At 39.7% G+C, this 20,181-nt stretch overlaps 4 protein-coding genes across 6 annotated transcripts in view; all 4 read right to left on the reverse strand.

The window, feature by feature from the left end:
• Positions 1-5,042, reverse strand: part of arhgdia (Rho GDP dissociation inhibitor (GDI) alpha) — an 11,321-nt gene extending 6,279 nt beyond the window's left edge. Inside the window, exon 1 of the mRNA XM_062438879.1 lies at positions 4,931-5,042. The gene's annotated coding sequence lies outside the window, so the exon portion shown is untranslated. The remainder of the gene's footprint in view (positions 1-4,930) is intronic.
• Positions 5,043-7,046: 2,004 nt separating this feature from the next.
• alyref (Aly/REF export factor) lies at positions 7,047-10,006 on the reverse strand. Of its 2 annotated transcripts, none has more exons than XM_062439062.1 (6): positions 9,664-10,006; positions 8,155-8,313; positions 7,898-8,045; positions 7,709-7,772; positions 7,442-7,631; positions 7,047-7,357 (listed from the first exon to the last, which is right to left on the reverse strand). In XM_062439062.1, exons 1-6 carry the CDS (start codon positions 9,904-9,906, stop codon positions 7,343-7,345), a joined length of 819 nt encoding a protein of 272 aa, XP_062295046.1. In that variant the 5' UTR covers positions 9,907-10,006; the 3' UTR covers positions 7,047-7,342. The 2 variants fall into 2 exon arrangements, with proteins under 2 accessions (XP_062295046.1, XP_062295047.1); XM_062439063.1 differs by having other exon boundaries at positions 8,767-9,806.
• A 1,713-nt stretch (positions 10,007-11,719) lies between these two features.
• On the reverse strand, positions 11,720-15,879 carry mcrip1 (MAPK regulated corepressor interacting protein 1). 2 transcript variants are annotated; one of them, XM_062438798.1, is made up of 5 exons: positions 15,791-15,879; positions 14,589-14,682; positions 14,265-14,383; positions 12,580-12,684; positions 11,720-12,470 (listed from the first exon to the last, which is right to left on the reverse strand). In XM_062438798.1, exons 2-5 carry the CDS (start codon positions 14,594-14,596, stop codon positions 12,406-12,408), a joined length of 297 nt encoding a protein of 98 aa, XP_062294782.1. In that variant the 5' UTR covers positions 14,597-14,682; positions 15,791-15,879; the 3' UTR covers positions 11,720-12,405. The 2 variants fall into 2 exon arrangements, with proteins under 2 accessions (XP_062294782.1, XP_062294783.1); XM_062438799.1 differs by lacking the exon at positions 15,791-15,879 and adding an exon at positions 15,456-15,663.
• Positions 15,880-17,197: 1,318 nt separating this feature from the next.
• ppp1r27a (protein phosphatase 1, regulatory subunit 27a) lies at positions 17,198-19,730 on the reverse strand. Its single transcript, XM_062439171.1, has 3 exons — positions 18,947-19,730; positions 18,623-18,773; positions 17,198-18,143 (listed from the first exon to the last, which is right to left on the reverse strand). The coding sequence occupies exons 1-3, from the start codon at positions 19,380-19,382 to the stop codon at positions 18,023-18,025; spliced, it is 708 nt and encodes a 235-aa protein (XP_062295155.1). The 5' UTR covers positions 19,383-19,730; the 3' UTR covers positions 17,198-18,022.
• Between the last annotated feature and the right edge of the window lie 451 nt (positions 19,731-20,181).

The following is a 20,181-nucleotide window of genomic DNA, read 5'->3' on the forward strand; positions in this document are numbered from 1 at the left end:
AACCAGGCTATTGAGTGAGCTTGAGTAACTACGTTGAACAGATTTCTTGTTGTTACAAAAAGTTGCAAAACTACAGTAGATTTTATGAATAATTTGGAATAGTGCACATTCACAATATTCATATTGATGCATGTTGAATGAGGGTGTGTGGCATCACATTTACCAACATGTGCACCAACCGCCTCTGCAGAAAACTCAGATGTGTTATGCAACGCTTGCATGTAGCCACATTGCTCTTCTTAACGTATGAAATTGCAGACTCAGCAAATTAAAAGCCTGTGCACTCAGTAAAACGGATTAAGTCTAACAATATTGACATTGCCCACTTCATAATGATACACATTCCTGCTGGTTGACTCTGCACAAACAATACAGGCTGTGGCTAACCGGCAGGGGAAAAAAAAGGCCCTGTCATTGTTTGGTCCCGGTGCATGCTGGGAGACAAAACGGTGGTCATGAGATGAGCCAGACAAAGACTGGACATTGTGTTGAACCTTCTTCACCTCGGTGTCCCTCAACTTCACCTGTACGGTCCTGCATGGAAATCTTCCTCCTGCAGCAGGATCATCTGCTTGCTTGAGGAGGCTAAGCGCCACAGTTTTGAAAATACACCGGGGTTTGGCAGCAGCTGGGGCTTGAGATTAGGCCCTTTGGTTCCTTAGCAACACCGCTGATTGGTAAGATTAGAGAAAAGTGGGATTATGCATAACGAGGCGTTCGGGGACAGGAGGGGAAAGTGTTAGGAAGTGTTTACTGGTGGCACATCAAGAGGATTCTCCTGACAGGAGTCATTAGTGACTGAAGTTACTGAGGATAATTGATCTGTGAGCTCAGGCAGGCTACAGGCTTAATGAACTGTGGTGGGAACATGTGTCATGTAAGGACACCTTGATAATACATCAACACAACACTGATGTTCTGACAAGAAACTAGATAGTTTTTCGGGGATTATTAGCTATCAAAATCTAGTGAAAGAGTTTAAATTGTTTTCCTGATCTTTTAAGCTGCAGTACATTCAAATGATGCAATGTTCTGACTCTTTTCCAACTTTGTGAAATGAAATAATGTATATATAAATGTAATACCCCTCTTCCTCCCAGATGATTAACTGACTAATTAGTCAGAAGGGTCTCGTTTGATTACGTCATCTTTAGTCAATTATTTGTCTTTATTGTCTTTTGAGCAATTAACTTAGTTGTCAGTCATTTGTGGGAAATGATACGTCTCTGGCATCACATCTGGTCTTTAATAAGCGCTGGATTCCCAGCATTCACTGGGGGACAGTAATACTAGAGAAACTACTTTATAGATTTAAATACATCAACTAATAACGTTGTTTGTCGAGCTTAAGTTAATAAAGCACCCAACTATCAAGTCCACAGTCATGACATTCACATTCAATATTTAAGAACTGTGCTTCATGAACTCTTAAGACCTCTGTATTTCTGTTCATCATACAGTCAACAGTACAAGTGAGGAACAAGAAGAAAGAGGAAAAAGGGTAAAGCACGAGCAACACGTAGCCTAGTTTATTGTTACTTTAGTAAACTTGAACGCTTGAATGTAGCTACAAAAGTATACAGCTTCATTCCTGCAAGATAAAAACACGCCTATCATAATCACACAAACTGTGACAGTTGTCTCACAGAAAAGTAGCAGACGGATCTAAATCCAGAAGTGGAAGTCTAACTGTTAATGATTTAGGAACAAAGCACACGTTTACCTTCACACACACACACACACACACACACAAGAGCACATGAATGATACTTTTGTGTGGCGGCTGAGCGTTGGCAACCTCTGTGAAGTGACATTTAGCTCATGGTTTCATGTGTATATGAAAGATGTCAGCCACACATCCACCGCTGCTTTGTTCTTCTCTTGTCTCTGTTAGACGTCTCTATCATGCAACACCCAGTATGCCAGAGACATTCACATCCGCCCCTTTACTCCACAGGGTTCTCTGCCCTTTTCTGTACATTTAAGAGTCTCATCAGACCAACCTTTTGGTCTCTCAGACCCTCAGTCGGCCGTTTCGAATAAATGATTCTGCAACACTTCAAATGAAACTGGCACTGTTGTAATCGGTAGCTACATCATCCAGCTGTGTGCCAATGCATCCACTCACATGTAGATTTGTTCGCCTATCTGTCCAAAGCATTTTGAATCTTCCTTTAGAAACAAAATATCTTTTCATGCAAAGCTTGAACACAATTTGATGCAAACCAGCGTCACTAACTCTGCACGTGGAGCACTTCTAGTAGCCATTTCTATTTTCATCCTCCACCATTTCCTCAGTGTTGATTATTCAAAGCTAGCAGTTACCTCAGTGGATAAAAACACCTGTACATTGTGTATCTGGATACTTTTAAGCGTTTATACTTTATTATGTAATGAGAACATTACAGCGAGCGAAGCTGCTCTGCATTGTCAGGCTGCGACTGGGACTTTTTGTCTGTCGAGAACTGACTGCAAACTTCCTTTTTTGGGTGAGAGCGAGATGATTCATATCCTTTAGACAGCGAAACCACACACACACACTGCAAAGATGAAGCGCAACCCATCATTTTAATGTTCTACCGTTGCAGCTTAACCAAACTTATAATTTTTAAAGATGCTTCAGTGGCAAAAAAAGGCATTTGGATGGCATTATTGTCAGTAGATAAAATCATGCTGGCTCTCAGTGAGTTAAGGAAACTGTGCTAACAATTTGAGGAAGTGTTGCACCAAGAGCTCTTGGCAGAACTGTTGCAATGCAGAGGAACACCGACCTCAACAGAAAAAAGACAGAAGGAGGCAAGAAAGGGAAAAAAAAGCAATCAGATGGCAATCAAATGCAGGCAAGAAAAGGAACTAGAAAGATGGAGCAAGCTCATGTTAATCAACTGAGTGAAAAGCTTTTGGCCTCGGATCAAGCGGTTAACAGCTTTTTTTACAACCAAGATAACATTTGCTGGACACCTATCACAGAGATTATTAAAATCAGTAAAGATGACTAATCTGACGAAAAAAGAAAGTGTGCAACGGAGAGATGTGGCTGTGAGAGAATAAGAAACAAAACACGATTCTATCCCAGGAAGGACCGGCACAAATAGGAAGCTTTAAAAATAGCCGGTGAGAAATCCCTGCGTGTAATGGCAGGAAGCTGCGAGTGAATGGTACAGCCAAGGTGCCAGATGAAAGGTCAGGGCTTATTCCTCTGCTCAAGAGGAGTTTCAGCCACATGCCCAGATTCAGTCTGCCTCCCGGGGCAACAGCCGCAGTGGAAGTGATGTACTCTGCACAGTGCTGGATTTCAGCTTCATAGTGGTTTTCTTAAAAAGGACACCAACAAAGTGACGTTATGAACATGTTAGATAAGAATCCAACCAACTTGAAGGCTTAAAAGACAAACATCAGGAGTGAAAAATGAAAGCTAATTTATGATTATATAAAAGCAATAACGACATTCAATGTTTCCCAGCACTAGAGCCCATCGTTTATGGGAGGATGTAGTTGTGAAGGCCGCTGTTGAGGCTCAAGAAGGTCATGTTCTGGCTGAGGAGGATCGCACAATGTAAGGAAGACACTAATCATTACTAGCCAACACTAGCTCACAATCCTGCACCTATCTGCCTAAGCTGAAGAGAACAGAAGAGCTCACTGATGCGGTCTTAAGACATGAAACATGAAAAATAGTAGTTCTCATTGGTCCTTTTTACATTTATAATATACACCTTGACTTGCATCTAATTTAAGTACATGCCAATATGTGAAACATTTTATGGTGCAGGCCTCTGACTTTGACCCTCGCATTCTCTCACTGTGAGCTGTTTGGACATGTTTGAGGCTGATTATACTGATGCCACGGAAATACCTAAAGTGAAAATATTTTCTACGGTGATGATTTCATTTATTCCACCTCCTTGAGGCCTACTCAAGATCGACCAGCTCAGACCAGAGAAACTGCAAAATGACACATCCGGCCCACATCTGAGGCTGCAGAATCTAGAGGTTCAAGTGAAGCAAATAATAATAAAAAAAGACTGCAATAAAATAAAAAAAGAAGTCATTTCTGAAAGGTTTCCAGGAAGAAGAGATGAAGAAAATCAAAAATAGACTCCTTTAGGGCATTTATCACAGAAACAGGAAGGAAAGGTCGAGTGCTGTATTTGACAAATCATTTATCCGCCCTTCAGCCAAACCCACAGTTCAACTACCAACACAATAAAATCACATAAAACTGATTATGTCCCTTGAAGCATATTTGATCTGAGCTGTTGTGAAGATGTAAGCCGTGCACACTTCTTTCAAAAAGGTCTAAAATGGAGGCTGACTTAAGGTGTGAGCCCTCCAGGCCAATTCAAACTGAAAAAGACAGTTGAGATCCAGGAAGTGGCAGGCTTTCTTTCCTCTTTGAGGCACTACCACATGACGCCTGGGTTACAAAGTAGACGAGAAATACTCATCTAATTAAACTTTCGACCCTCTAATCTATGCATTAACGGGAGTATTAAGAGTGAATTTATTTAGTGACATTACAGTTACCTAACAGCCAATGCTGGCAGCTCAGATCAGACTCAGTTCCCGGAAATGAATAAGCAATGATTGCTTCTTCACTCCTCAGCGCCGCCTGACAACTTCAAAATGACTTTACAATAAGTTGTTAGTTAGAAAGTTAAAGATACTAAAACTGCCACAGCAAGAAGATGACTTGAGATTTTTTCCCCCTCACTACAGGAAGTTGTTTTTTTTGTGTTTTTTCTGGCAAGCACATTTCTCCTTTCATGGATTCACGCCTGTGCGGTAACTTAGCCAAGTTAGCTCAAATTTCCTTCTGAAACGCTGAAGAAACTTGCAAACTACGCCACAGAAACTTCGGGAAAGTGTGTGCCAGCCGTATAAAACAAGTTATTTAAAAAAGTTTAGCAAGTGTTTCATCAACTCTTACCGTTACACTGCTGCTCGGCTGGGACAGTCTCCTATAGGCGCTGCTGAAAGGGACTGAAGTAAAAGGCTGGAGCCGGAGGGACGATCAACGAACAAACTATCGCGACAGTTTAGCCCTAACCTTTCTGAGCAGCGAATTCCCGCGAACAGGAGTGACAACGTCCGGGGAGCTCCTTTAAAAATAAAAAGTAAATAAATTATACTCAGACCGTTTTTTTAAATTTCAATTTCCACTGTTCCAAAATGTATCTTTAAAAAGACAAGGGCTGCAAGTTAAGCTCATTATTAACCGTCGTTATTTGGTCCAAACAATGTCCGAAAATAGTGAAACAATATTTATCACTGGTTCTCTAAAGCTCAAGATGGCCCCCCTAAATGTTTTCTTTTGTCCACACAACCAAAATTACAAAAGACAAGAGGAACTAGAAAACATTCATACTGAGAAGCTGGGGCCAGGAAGTTTGTCTTAAAAATTACTCAAAACAATTAATCGATTATCAAAATAGTTTCCAATTGATTTATTAGTTGACAGCTAATCACTTATTGTTGCAACTCTAAAATAGACACAGGGTACAGAAGTACAAATTGCCTATTCACACATTTGCTTCAGGGCAATATAGAGGTACTTTTTACTTTACTTCATCTGGCAAGTGTAGGCTATAACATTAAAGATTAAGATTAATCTCTAATTAATCATACTTTTTTTTTGTAATGATCGATTGCTGTAAACTACCCATCGTATATTAAATGGTTAAAAAGTAGTTGCACATTGACCGACTGCAACATTAAAATGCTGTTTAATTGATCAGTAAAACTAGGAGAAAATAATAGCACTCTGAAAGTAGACATTCTGCATAACTTTTACTTTGATATATTTTACTGACTGTAAAGCTTACTGCATTTTCTTAAAGATCTGAATAGCTCCTCACTGGCAATCTCTACATTATCAGATGAACCAGTTATTTTCTCCACCTGACCCATCCGTAGATAACACTACTATCGTGATTGTTGTGAAGTTAATCAAATTAAAATCTAACTATTCGTGTTTTTGTTAAGAACAAATGGGGAAAAGAAAGAAATGTATCTATTCAATCATGAACACCTAAACCTAAAACACGGGGGGGTGCAGGCTTAAAGAGGTCTCCGGTCTTTCGGTGCAGGGAGGCAGAAGTGAATTTGCCGTGAGATTCGATGTGGCTTTTTCCTGACATCGGAGGTGTCGTCTCATTTGTTTTATTTTGGTGGCATGTCCAGTCCTGACAGTGGAGCTGCACCGGAAACTGCAGACAGACAGCACTTGACAAATCGCTACTTTGAACAGGAGCATACATTTTACACCCAGCCCAGTTTTAGATCATTCACAGAGCTGACACCCGCTACGGACTACGAGTGACTACAGAAGTTCATTACTCAAGGTTGTGGTTGTAAAACCATTCAGTAGACAACGTCTTTAGGTGTGGGAAACATACAAAGTTCAAAAACTGAACTCGAAATTGTTGACCGCAGATGAATGACACGGAGCGGGGCGACATCTAGCGGGAGAGCTGTGTTACTGCATTAACTTCTATTTCATTGTGGGTAAAACCCAGACTGTATGGTAAAACCACGTAGTGCGTAATGTTAATTACCATGTTCAGGCCACTCAGCTGTGGTTATAGTCATGTCTATTTTCAAGTCACTGTCAGGTCATTACTACACAACTTCACACTCAAAACATACCAGTCATATAGTAATATGTAGCTTTTTAAAAGACATTTGGACCCTTTAGACTACAAATGCAACTGTTTTAGCAGGTTACTTAGCAGATGTACTTATGCCTGTCCAGTCAATACATTTATAAATGATTTTACACAATATTTTGTAACTGGAACAGATACTCAAAACCAGATATATCAAAATCATTTGGATGCTTAGGATCAAATCTTAAGACTTAATATACTGTCACTAATAAGAATTAATATATTCCAAATAAAAAGGCAACATAGTGGATATTTGCAAACTGCTAAGTATAAAAAGACAATATGGAAAGATCACCTCATGTAGATTCAGCATTAAACTTAACAAAAAAATATTAGAACTTGATGGATATATGGACATAGAAACAACAAGAGACAGTATTTGGTTAATATACACTGCAGGTTTTATTACAAGTTCCATTAACTACAAGGTAGAGGAATGAACTGGGGAATACCCAGTTCTTAATAACCTACAGTCTGAACCATTTTCATCAGAAAAAAAGGGGGGAAAAAAAACACTGGTAAAAAACACTTCAGAGCATTTAAAAGAAGAAGAGGTTGGACCAATAATTCAATCACATCAGAAGACAACCAAGTGTAAAATATTCTGCACATTTGTAACAACCCCTTCTGTGCAGACAGGGAGGGACAACAACCAGGAGGAACAGCTTTGTTTCTTAGCTGGTGTCCATCTGAGAAAACAAAGAGTGAAATCAGACAGCTGCAAAAACAAGGTTGACTAATAGACAGGCAATCTGTTTCACAGCTGAACATACCCTGGCATTGTAGGCGTCTAACTGGGCATCAAGTTCCTCTGCCGACATCTGCTGCTTGGTGTTACCCCCGCGGCCACCTCGACCTCTTCCCCTGGCACCGCCTGCACCACGTCCGCCACGGCCTCTCTGCATACCGCCGAAACCACCACCTCCACGATTTCTGTTCATGCCTCCACCACCTCTGTTCAGACTGAAAACAAAAGCGCCCGTCACACATGACATCCACAATGTTTGGAAGTCTAGTTCCTTGAACAAAAGATGACTTACCCCTGCATAGGTCGCCTCTGTGTGTCAATCTGTGATGTGACGAGTTGTATGTTCATAGGCCGCCCTAGAAAAACAATGACACAGACTTTACTATTTGAACACAGATCAGTCAAGAATGATCCATTATATTTATTTATTTATATATATATATATATATATATATATATATGTATGAAGCTTTGGGCATACCATCAAGAGGGATGCCATTATACTGTTTCATGGCCTTGAGAGCATCTGCCCTCCTTTCAAAGTGGACATCTGCGGTTCCCAAGCTTCTTCCGGATCGGTCATAATGAACTGCAGCCTTCTTCAGTGTCCCGAATTCAGCAAAGAGTTCCTGAAAAAGAAAGCAAAACCATTAGTAGCCGACTCTTTGCCTCATGTTTAGCACACAACAATCACGTTAATCGCACAGTATAAATGCGTAAAGGTGAAAACCAAAGTACCTGAATGTCTGCATCTGAGACCCCAAAGTCGAGATTGGAGACAAGGAGCTTCCCTCCAGTTTCCACGCCGGCTCCTCCGCCACCCCCAGCAGCACCATTGAAGCCACTGAAGCCGTTGTCGAACATGTCATGCTGCCACTTATCTGGAAGCTGTTTAGGCTGCAACAGATGAAAGAGAACGCACCTGCTGACTTCAGGATCCCCTTGCCTCTGTCAATCACAGAGTCCACACGGCTGGGTGTTGGGGCAAGCAGGGGCTCCACTTCCAACAGGGCGCTCAGCTCCCACAAGAGGGTCCCCAGTATACCCTGCCCACCCCATCACTACAAGCAAGTGAATCACTCCAGAAAGGAAGACATACACAGGACACACAACTTAACTATATAGGCAAGGGGATGTGTTGTATAACTCTCTCCTCCCTACACATGCACACAAATTATGTAAAAAAGATTATAAGATCTAGTGGCATCTGTTGAGACTGTACACATCTATTCAACAACTAATAAGTCACAATTGAGCCAAATTAATTATTCCAAACCCACCCACAATCTCTATACTAAACCCATAACTTGCCCACCCTGTCTGGCTACCAATATTGCCCATTGTTCTTGCCATCTGCGCCTCCACCATAGGCTCTCCAGAACTGATCCTCGGGTCGCCATCTGAAGCAGTGTTGCCTCCAGCGTTGCACCACGTTCCCTGGCCCGCCCAAGAGTTCTTTACAAAGCCATGAAAAGGGGGCTTTTCACGATGGGGAAGTGTCCATAAGAGGAGGGGGAGTGGATCGGAAAAACTAGAGAAAAAAAAACAGGCCAGCTATCCCATCTATGCGAGCGTGGATTATTTGAGCGTCCATTTTGAGGCCACGCCATTTTCACTGGGGCTTTGTATAGATACACATTCACACTTAAAAAAGAGTGAAGATTTGCCTTATAGGAACACTATCAGGGGGTGAAGTCCACTGATCCAGCCACACTGACGAAACGCCACCAAAATGTGGCCTTGTTATGGAGCCCGCCGGCCACTCCCGAACAAAAGGCCGCTGCACCAGGACAAAAACTAAGTTTTGCTCCCGCAGGGACAGGAAAAAAATCATTTGAGGGTGGTTTTCTCGATGAAGTGGCTTCCTCTCATCATTTTTGACACTTTGGGTTGGAAAAGCACCATTATTGACCCGTGGACGACTAGCTCTAATTTAAGCTGCTTGGATTCAAAATGGCGATCCAACTTTAGCTAGTTAGCTAATGTAGCCGTTTCCAAAGGGCCTCTTCTTGGAAAAAAATGGAGTAACATATACAGGTTGTGGGAGAAGGGAGACACTATGCATACAACTTCCATTAATGCTTAACCGCAAATTATAGAGCTTTCCTCCGAGGGCAAACTCGGCGGTTAGCAATCATTTTATTCACTTGACTAGAGGGGGAACAGAAGGATGTTACCCGGGCATTTTCAGGTCTGCCGAGGGTATTTTTTTCCTTTTTCAGCTCATTTCCTCTAACTTTCTCATACCCTGCTGTACGGCGTCGGTCTGCCTCTAGCGCGGCTCAGGTTCTGGCGGCTCCTCATGGGGCCGGATCCGCCGCCTCGGCCTCCAAAGCCTCCGCCGCCGACTCCAAGACGCCCGGGGCCTCCTCCTCCTCTGCCGCCGCCGGAGCCTCCACGGCCTCGACCTCTTCCACCCCGGCCTCCGCCTCTCTGCTGCCTGTTCTGCTTGATAATGTCGTCTAGAGACATATCCATTTTATCGGTCATTATGCTGCCCCAATACTGCTAAACTGTTAAAGAAATATAAAAATAAAGCCTAGAGTGAGTTGGTCCCTCTCCCTGTCCTCTCTCTGCACCGACGAGAAAACAATGAGCTCCGTACGCACGATATAGAACATGATTCGGTAGTACGTCCTGAACGTCAAAGTGACGTCAACGCGTAATACGTGAAGTCACAACCAAAACCACACATCCCTTTTCTCTTATAATACTAGTATTAACACTCACTCTAAGAACAATAAATCATGTTAAATATAAAAGGATAGATCAAGCTCTTGATGATAGAACATGCACAACACCACAGTTCCCAGTACCTCCCATTCCCCCTAAAAAAAGACTAATGTCCGTACTATGTAAATCCCAGGAACATTACACACATGCATTTAATATCAGGAATTTATGCATATTGCACATTTATATAATTGAAGATTATTTAGACAGAGATCGTTTCATGTATATTTTATTTTATTTATTTGGATCACTTTCACCCGTACATGGCTACTGTTGTGTCAATTTGGGTACCAATAGACACCTTACCTTACCGTTTTACCCTCCCATACAAATATGTGTTGTCTAACAATATCAAATAATTTTAAAGTCATAAATGGACATTACACTGTCAACTCCTTTATTTGCAAATGTATTCCCAATATAGACAACAAATGCTCTTTTTGTTATAATGATGTGGAATCTTTAGAACATGTTTTTATTCAGTGTGTATGTGACTGTGTTTTGGGCTGACTTTCAATTGGATTTTAAAACATATTTCGAGGACATTGCTCTCAAAGAACATGATTTTCTATTCACGTTCAACAATCCCAAATTCTCCAGCAAATAACAATTTATCATTAATCTGCTCATTATTTTAGACATATTCTACATTCATAAAATGAAATTCTTGAAGAAATTACTATCCTATTCAACTTTTAAACTGACCTAAACATTAATTTTCAATCACAAGCAAAAATGTATTTAAACATTTATCTGAAACTAATATGAAGCTTCATCTGTCCAACTTAGTCATATCAAGTAGATATCTTTATGTCTTTTTAGTGCCAAAGTCCCTCTTTTTGTTGCTATTCTTCCACCACAGCTCAACAGACTGCTGAAGGCAAGCTTCTGGTACATTAAAATGAATGAACAGGAAGACAGATTACAGCAATGGAAACCTCTTTCTCTGTTTATGTGGGCATCTGACTTATTTTAAGACAGACTTTAAAAATTGCAAATCTGTCCTTTTGGTTCTACTTCAGGTTCAAATCTGTTGGAGCTGAAAAAAGTAGTTCATTAAATGAGTCAACTGACAGAGAGTTCATCCACAACAACAGTATTTTGAAAAATCAATTAATCAAGGAAGTTATTTGTAATATACAAATGCCAAAAATTAACAGGTACCAGCCTCTTAAAAGAGAATATTTGCTGTTTTTCTAAACCTAAGATATTTTGATTTTGGACTATCAGCTAGACAAAACAAGCAAGTTGAATAGGTGTTAATAGGTGTTAATATTTCTTGATATTTTATAGGTCAAGAAAAAAAATCAGTATAACCAGGACTCTGCATACCTGTTTTTACAATTTCTCACAATTATCTGGATTTATGAATTACCCTCCAGTTTCAGTTAGTTTTCTCTTGTAATGCCCATTGCTTTCAGTACAAAGGGTAACGTTTTATTTCACTGTGCACAAAACTCTTTTTGTAATGGTAAAATTCATGTAGTTGCATTCATTAACATCTCATGTAATGTACGCAAAGTCACATCTGACCTGGTCAATATTTATGTAGGATCAATGCAAGCAGGTGTACTGTAAAAGTCTTTTATTCAACATTTTGTTTCAAGGGGAGGGGGGTTAACCAAGGACAGCATACTCGGGGAGGTCTCTACTTAGTAAAGTCCAGTTTGGGGCAAGACATTTTATAATAAAAATGTTGGCCTTCTACATTGCATTTGGCTTCAAAACTTGCCCATAAAGTGTTTATCCAATGTGACCATTCCATTACATCTACAATTTAATTATCAAACTATCTTCCAAAACAAACTAAAAAAAAAATAGAAGTCAGCCCTTTCGCATTTTCTCCTCCAAGGTCTTATAAGTAGTAGTAATAAAGAAACAGGGTTTATATTTAAGACTGCAGTCTTTTTTGTCCTGTGGAGAGTGTCAACAGTTTGTACCTCAGCATCAGATGTCAGCAAATTTTGATAAAAGTTTGCAACAGTCCCGTCCACATAAAGAATGTACATAAAAAGATTTTGTGGCTTGAAAAATCATGAACCAAGAGAGACGAGAATTTCTGCTCCCTGAAATCCCAGCTATTTTCTTCTTAGTCAGTTGTAGAGCGTAAAGAAAGAGACGGGGGTTGCTATGGTCCAGAGTTTAGAATGGAGATTCTGTGAAGACTGGCCAACAGGGCTGACTTTCTGGCTGACGGAGGAAGAGTTCTCGAGGATAATGGGTGGAAAAAAGTGACGAGACCATCATGAGAAGGGACTAGGACTTCTTGGAGTCCTGTGTGTTGCGTTTCTTAAGGTCACTCAGGTCCACTGGTGTGAAAGCTGCAGGAGCAGACAGAAAACAGTAACATGTGAGAAAAGAACATAATAAATGATAATAAATAATTTCATATACTAATAATACATTCATTTCAGTTACACTGTAACTTACAATGTAGGTTAGGATTGGGGTTCTTCTCCACATATTCCTGTGGTCCACGGTCATTACGTTCACTATTTTGTGTTGATCTGATGTCTCTGAGCACACACTGCCAGGCTGTGAAACAACAGAGAAAACAATGTTTCTGTCACATTTGGGACATTTTAGGACTGAGACATGGTAGTAACAATGTAACAAGACAGACTTAAGTAAACGATGAAGTATATCGCTCGATATCTGGTAGCTTGCAAACTCATTGTTTAGCACTTTTCAAAGTAGGCATGTGCTTTAATACCAGCACGGTACCTCAAGACTTGCACCCACACTGGGCAATATGAGTTGACTGTTTCAGATACTCAAACGATGAGGGTTGAAGTGATCCTTCAATGCAATCTGAAGTGTGGTTTGTGGTCAGCAGCACTGCACTGGACTTAAAATCCACATGATGAACAAGGTATGGTTCCCTTAGATTTGCAAAAATGAAAACAGACTCATCAAGCAGCAGTGATGAGATGTTATATGTGTGCTTTTTTACCTGTCTACGTTAATGATGCGACTACTATAAGACTACATGTCCATACTGAGCTCACTCACCAACACATATAGGAAGCAGCTTAAAGGCAACCATTTTGTACGTGCACTGATGAAGGCCATAATGGCTGAAATGCGAAGGCATTATTTTTAATTATGGCTAAGCAGTCATTAAGTATTAAAGGCTTTTTAAATGTATTACCCTCTTGAGTGCCTCAGATCTTTTCAACAACTCAGTTTATATGGCCTGTTGCATTGTGGGGACGAAAGCTGACTGACAAGTGAAAACGCTGTGATGCTGTTGTTGTGTAGCACATTGTGCCCTCATGTGAGCACATACTGTGATTTCTTGCTCTGTTAACTGTCTAACCTATTTAGGATATGAGTCCATTATATTACAATTTTATGATTAGTATATCACTTTTTGAATACGTGTAACATACGTACACATTCATGTTATTGAATTTCATAGCCTACTGTTGACAGTGGCACAATGAACAAAAGAATAGTTTGTTAAGTTTATGGCATCTGCCATTTACTTAAATACATGATGAGATAATGAGTTTTGGAAGAACATTACCTCTGTACCTCTAGATTTAAGTAATATGAGCTTCAGTTTACATGTGAGATAAATTACACATACATACATATCCAGTGTTTATTCAAATTTACGGTGCATAGCTGTATATCTATTTATACATGAGTATTAAGAATCCAGCATCACACCACAGCCAGGTAATTCAGTCCTGCATTAAGCTCTTTGCACTGTGCTTAGTTTACTGCTGAACTTGATGAACTGTTTCATAAGAACATCCTGATCCTGAAGTTATGGAACAGGACGCAACGTAATAGACCTATCAATAATCACCCACTTCACTCAAGCAAGCAAGCACGTGCAGAAATAGGACAAAGTTTAGTTTCCTGTTGCTGTGTTTGTTATGTCATAAGCGGACAGGGAAGAAGTTGGACCAAAACGGATAAGAGGAAACATACTCATCATAACTGAAAAAGTTCAATTTCTTTCTGAATTGAGCAGTTTATTTTGACCGGTGGGTAGAAGAATTTGATTTTGTTCTGGGAGGTCTGATTATTATTAAAATAACTGGCTTATGTTATTTTGACAGATAATTCAATATATATGAATATTGAGGAGGAACACTACTTACTATCATGGATAAAGCGCACATTTTCCTCATGTGCCGGGGTGAAGAGCTCCCCACTGTTAGTAGGGGATCGAGGGCTTGAAGTCCGCTTGTAACTATTCACCATCCTGGGAGCAGATGAGCTTCATAAACAAAAATACAGCTAAATTAGCAGCAGCAATTTAATATAAGTCACTATGTGAATCACTATTTACTGTAAGTTAAATTGCACATAATGATTGTGCCCAAAGCACAGCATACCCACAATGACATTAAATGAGACTTTAATGATCACAATTAACACCAGCCCATTTGTACTTGTGCACAAGCACTGAAGGGTTGTCAGACCTGGTCATTCTGTTTGCAGTCTGTACTCGCTCCTTGCTCCTCTATGGTGGGTGGATCTGAAGAACGCAAAGGTCCAGAAGTCCTCAGCTGAATCCTAACAATGGACAACAGTGACAACTTTAGTATCCCCACATGATCTACAAAGTCAACATTTACATTTACGTAAACTCTGCTGGACAGACCATTATTCGCTAGTCACTTACATAAAACTACACTCACTGGCCATTTCATTAGGTACACTGGTGCAATCTAATCATACAACAGCTGTATACATTGTATACATTTTTCATTTTTGTTGACATTGTCAAAAAAGTGATTATTCTACTTTAAGTTTGTTACTGAGGTCGTACTGAGTGTAGTGGCATAATGAGGTGCATTATATTGACTGGTGTACCTTATATTTTGCCCCCCTCATGTATGTTAATGGAGTGGGCAAAATATTAGGTACACCAGTCAACATAATTCACCTCAGTGCGCCACCACTATCCACTACGACCTCAATTATAAATAGAAGCTTAATTATCACCTTTTTGACAATGTCAGCAAAAACTGAAAACGTATAAGCTTCATAAATGTAGAATTTAAAGCAGAGCTGTTATATTGGATTGCATTAGATTGTACAAGTGTATCTAATGAAGAGGCCAGTGAGTGTATATAGTGAGTTACAATAACTAGCGTTAGTAACAATACGAGTGGTGTTAACTCATAGTTACTAACATTAACTACTTTCTCTACAGTAAAGATACGCCATACTTCCTGGATATAATGATCAAATCTCATCATTTACTAATACAGGGGACTTTTGTTTACGTTTTGACTGACATTGCTTCAGTAGTGTTAGCAGCAGGCTAACTTACGGAAACAAACCTCGGTACATTCCCCACTGGAGACATCCTCCTGGACAAGACAGCAGTATGTTTAGTCTCTAAAGTAGTTTCTCAAACGTGAGATTCGTGTCCTCCTATAGCTATGTCCCGAGGGACAGCTAGCGCTAACTATAGATTTGCTGACACGATCATTTCAGCTAACTTTAGCCTCCTCGCTAGCTGGTGATTTACATTGTCCTGTCGTAACGTTAGCTTAAAGCAGCTAATGTGTTACCAGCGTTACTTGTGCTAAATGTGTATAAGAAACACGCTTAACGCAGTTGTACATTTTTGAGAGGACACATAGAGAACACTGTGTTAATATATCCAACAAACCTTTGTCTTTTAATCTTGCCTTTCGGTTTCTTTATTCGGTGACTGTGTACGCCGCTAGACCAGGCTAAAACGTTGCCAATGCCAACCAATCATTTCCGGGAAAAGACACGGAAGTGAAAGGTCTCTCAAAACCATAGTAACAGTGACATCCAATAATGATAATAATTATAATAACGATAATAATAATAATAATAATAACAATGACGACGATGATGATGATGATGATGATGATGATGATGATGATACTACGACTACTACTACTACTACTAATAATAATAATTAAAAAAAAAAAAAATAATAATAATAATAATAATAATAGAAAAATACTATAATAATTTGAACTAATAATTATCATTATGCAATAATTCAATTATAATAATTTGTTACAGTTTAATTAGATTAAAAATAGTTACAATGACATCTACCCCTTCCTCATTGACAAGTTGAGAATCTTTTATTTTTATTTATTTTTAACTTAATTAGTACATTTAAACAATAATTTAAAAAAAGTTTATCTGGACATGCAGACGTGTGCATGTGTGTGCTGGATGTTTCAAGTTTCCAGATAACACTTGTATAATGATAATAATAATGATTATAATAATACCTTTTATTTATAGAGCGCTTTTCAGAATACTCAAAGACCTTTTATATAACTTAAAAGGATCAATATAAGTTGCATATTTAACCAGGACTGGCTCCTATACAAGTTGTGACATAATCAAGTCATGCTTGCCTTGTACCTTCATGCCTTAAATTCAGATTTAAAGTGAACGCAGAGACAATTTCCCCCTTCAGCAGATGAATGTGAAAATAGATTTCTTGTGTCAAACTCTGCAAATGCATCGTTCTGCACAGTGAAGCTAATAGCTACATCACACATTTTTGAGTGAAATGGGACTTTAATGAAGACTTGGCACAGAAGAAGAGGCAGTCCCAAACACAGCTTTTTCTGTGAAACAATTAAAATAACAAACAATGTAAGAGTTACATAATCTTTTCTCCACCGACTCCCTTATCACTTCCTTTAGAGAAAAACATGCTCTCTAATAAAAAAAAAGCATTTCCTTTTTCTTTTTTCCCCCTTTTTTTCCTTTAAAAAAAAAATTGCTCCTACTGTATTTCCATTTTTACATCCATGTGAGGATACCATACCATATTAGGATATTTTTTTGTTATAGTATAATAATATTTGTCTCAATGTCACAATTTCAAGGCAACAGGTGCAAAGATGGATTACATTTGTGGGTCTTCCATGCATTTCTGGTATTCTTGCACCATAGAAAGAAACGTTTATACAAAGATGATGGCTGAAAAGCTGTAACTTGCAGTAATATTTGTTAAAATTCAGTTGTGTTCCTGTTTATTCCTTGTAGCGCATTTTAATGAGCACACAAAACTCTGACATATTTATAAAAGATGTCTTTATTTACGAAAACGTACAAAAATAATTATTGAACAGTAAAATATAAGACTTTCATTGCTGACATTCATATAGCACAATTCCTACCACAGAAAAAAACAACAACACATTTGGGAAAACTACTGCAGCAGTAGAGATGCTTGTACAGCATGAAATTGAAGTTTGTTTTTTCTTTTAAATTTCTGCCTTTCAATGAAGTATCAATTATTAATCTGGAAAATACTCCTTCTGCGCAGCAGTAAGGAATGGTAACTCTCGTATAGGACAAAAACAACTTGTCTCTGTTTGCTCCAGTTTGGGAGCAAATAGTTTGCAGAGTGCAAACAGTTACAACAAAGCGATTAAATAAAGTGATTAAATGTTTAAACATAAATGCTCATGAGGATTGAAATTCAGCCAGTTTTCTTCAACAGGGAATAAGTATTCAGACCTGGACCATGGATTACTTATAAAGCTGAGATTTCAGTTCACTAGCACATTGTTGATATTGTGTTACATGAGCTGAGAGTGAAGGCAGAGACATATTTGCAAATTAATATTTACAGCGTAGACTTGGGCAAAAGTAAAATCAAAATAAAACAACCACCATGAAGAGGCATAATTACAAAAATATAAATCTCACAGCAATTTGTGCTACAAACAGAGCCACCATCTTGCTCAACAGAATTGGCAAGATGCAGCAGCCGTGTTGTTCCACCCTGTTACAAGTTTGTTTGGCATTGTATGATGATGAATGTTGTAGCTGCTCAGCTTCTCCATGTTTTCTTTGTGTTTGTTCTCTCCTGCCGGGTCCATTTGGGGGCCTAAAATTACACACAGCCAGTCTCAAACATTTTGGCCAGCTCTGTGCAGTCTGGGTCGATGAGGTCTACAGGCTTCTCTCCATTTTCATTTTCTGCCTCTGTGCTGGCGCCCATCGACAGGAGATAACTGAGAGGAGAATTTAAAAGAGTGTTGTTAGACAAATGTAAGACAGCATAGAAAACCACGGAATAGTTAATCAATAGTGCAACTGATCTTTTTCATTGTTTCACCTAATAATTCTGAAAATGTCATAATTCAAAAGTAGTTTTCATTATGGATCAGCTTATGACTATCCTTTGTCAGTGTTCAAAGCCAAATTACCAGGGTCATACCCAAATATATACTGTATAGTGATGTCATTGCAGTTATGTGACCTCTTCTTGCTCCTTAAGGGGTATTTCAAGCATCCATATGTCACATGAGAAATGCTTATTTTGAGTATCACATTAGTGTGGTTTGAAATGCCATCTGTTCTATATTTGGCATTAAATGCTTGCGGTTTGTTGGAAAGAGTTTAACTTCACTTTCCAGAAATCAGCAGCAATCCCGTAGAGATTGTGTAAGATTTAACTTGTGTGACCAGTTACTAAAAGGTTAAACCTTACCTGGCAATTTCTGGATAGCCGTCACTGCAGGCCATGTGAAGTGGTGTCCAGCCATCCTCGTCTCTCTGATGGACATCAGCTCCATATTTCACCAACAGCTTCACCACCTCCAGGTTTCCTGTTAGCACAGCTTCATGTAGTGCTGCCATACCTGCACCAGAAAAGACTGCATCAGTCCATTTGGAGCACTGCTGTACACAGCCATGCGGTCAAACCAAGTCAGTGATTGACATCTGATTTATCTTCATTTTTTGGAATATTTTCTAATTTCAAATCTCATTTTAAAGTGAAGGAAACAGTAGCAGCTGTGGAGACTCTGCTCACCTGAGTGGAAGAGTGTATCCACACGAACCTTCCTCGCTCTCATGAACCGCCCAATTTGCTCCATATCTCCACGTCTAACAATATCCTGGAAGATGATGTCATTGGGGAAGTGCACAGTTCTCTTTGCAGGTGCGACAGGTATCACAGGTGCAGGAATTTCCTGTGCTTGTGTGCGACGTGTTGAGCTGTACCGTGACCCTTTGCTATATGAAGGGACGTACGTTGATGCAGACTTGTAAGTGGATGTGTAATGTGATGGGGTGTAATGTGTTGTGCTATAGTTTGTCGGGGTGTACTTTGTGGTGGAGGTATATGTGGGTGTGTAGTGAGTTGTTGTGTAATGTGTGGGGGTGTAATAGGTAGGTGTGTGGTATGTTGGTGTGTACTGGGAGCTGCGTGTGTACGTTGACACTGGTACGTGGTAGTTGTACTTCATCCTTGCAGTGGTTATGGCTGCCTCCCCCCTATGCGTTAAGCCCAGGAGGAGGGGAATGAAAAATCCAACTGGACAAACCAATCCAACAACAACAAAAAGAGCAGTATCCTTTGCTTTGTGTCCTTATTGTCCTCTCCTCGCTTGCCTCTTTATCCTTTTAGTTTCCAGCTGATTTATTCCCTGCAGTCACTCACTCTGCACAATACAAGTGCTTTTCAAGTCCTTTTCTTTACTTCACTTCGTCCAAGTCCCCTTCTTTTAGCTTGTGTGATGCTCTTTTTCTTGCTTGCAGTGAATCTCTACCATCTGACTTTGAAATAGTTTGTTGCACAGTATGGCAGTATACCGTTAGACACATCTATCGTCTGATGGGGCAAGTGGGAGAGGACCCCTATATACCCTCTGTAGGGCTATTTTAGGGCCTAATATCCAGTGACTTCAGCGTACAAATGAGTGGCCCTTGTGCGGCACCACCCATTCTGTAGTCACATGATCACTGACACGGCACCCACCCCCAGATCATAAAAAATGTTGACAACCCAAATGTTCTCTTTGAGTCTTTCATGAGAGTTCTTACCACATAAACATCTAGAAAACAACCATGATCAATATCACAGCTGAAGGTATAAAATATGGCGACGTGAGGCAGACCATACCACAAACGCATGGCATGGAGCCCAGTTATTTCCGTTTTTGGGGTATTACAAGTAGCTATATGTGTCACTTATCTGTAAATCATATTGTTTTGGTGCTGATAATGAGAGATGTATTGCAGGACATTCATGTGACCGCAAACACC

This window comes from Scomber scombrus, chromosome 18 (genome assembly GCF_963691925.1).
Source record: "Scomber scombrus chromosome 18, fScoSco1.1, whole genome shotgun sequence".
NCBI lineage: Eukaryota > Metazoa > Chordata > Actinopteri > Scombriformes > Scombridae > Scomber > Scomber scombrus.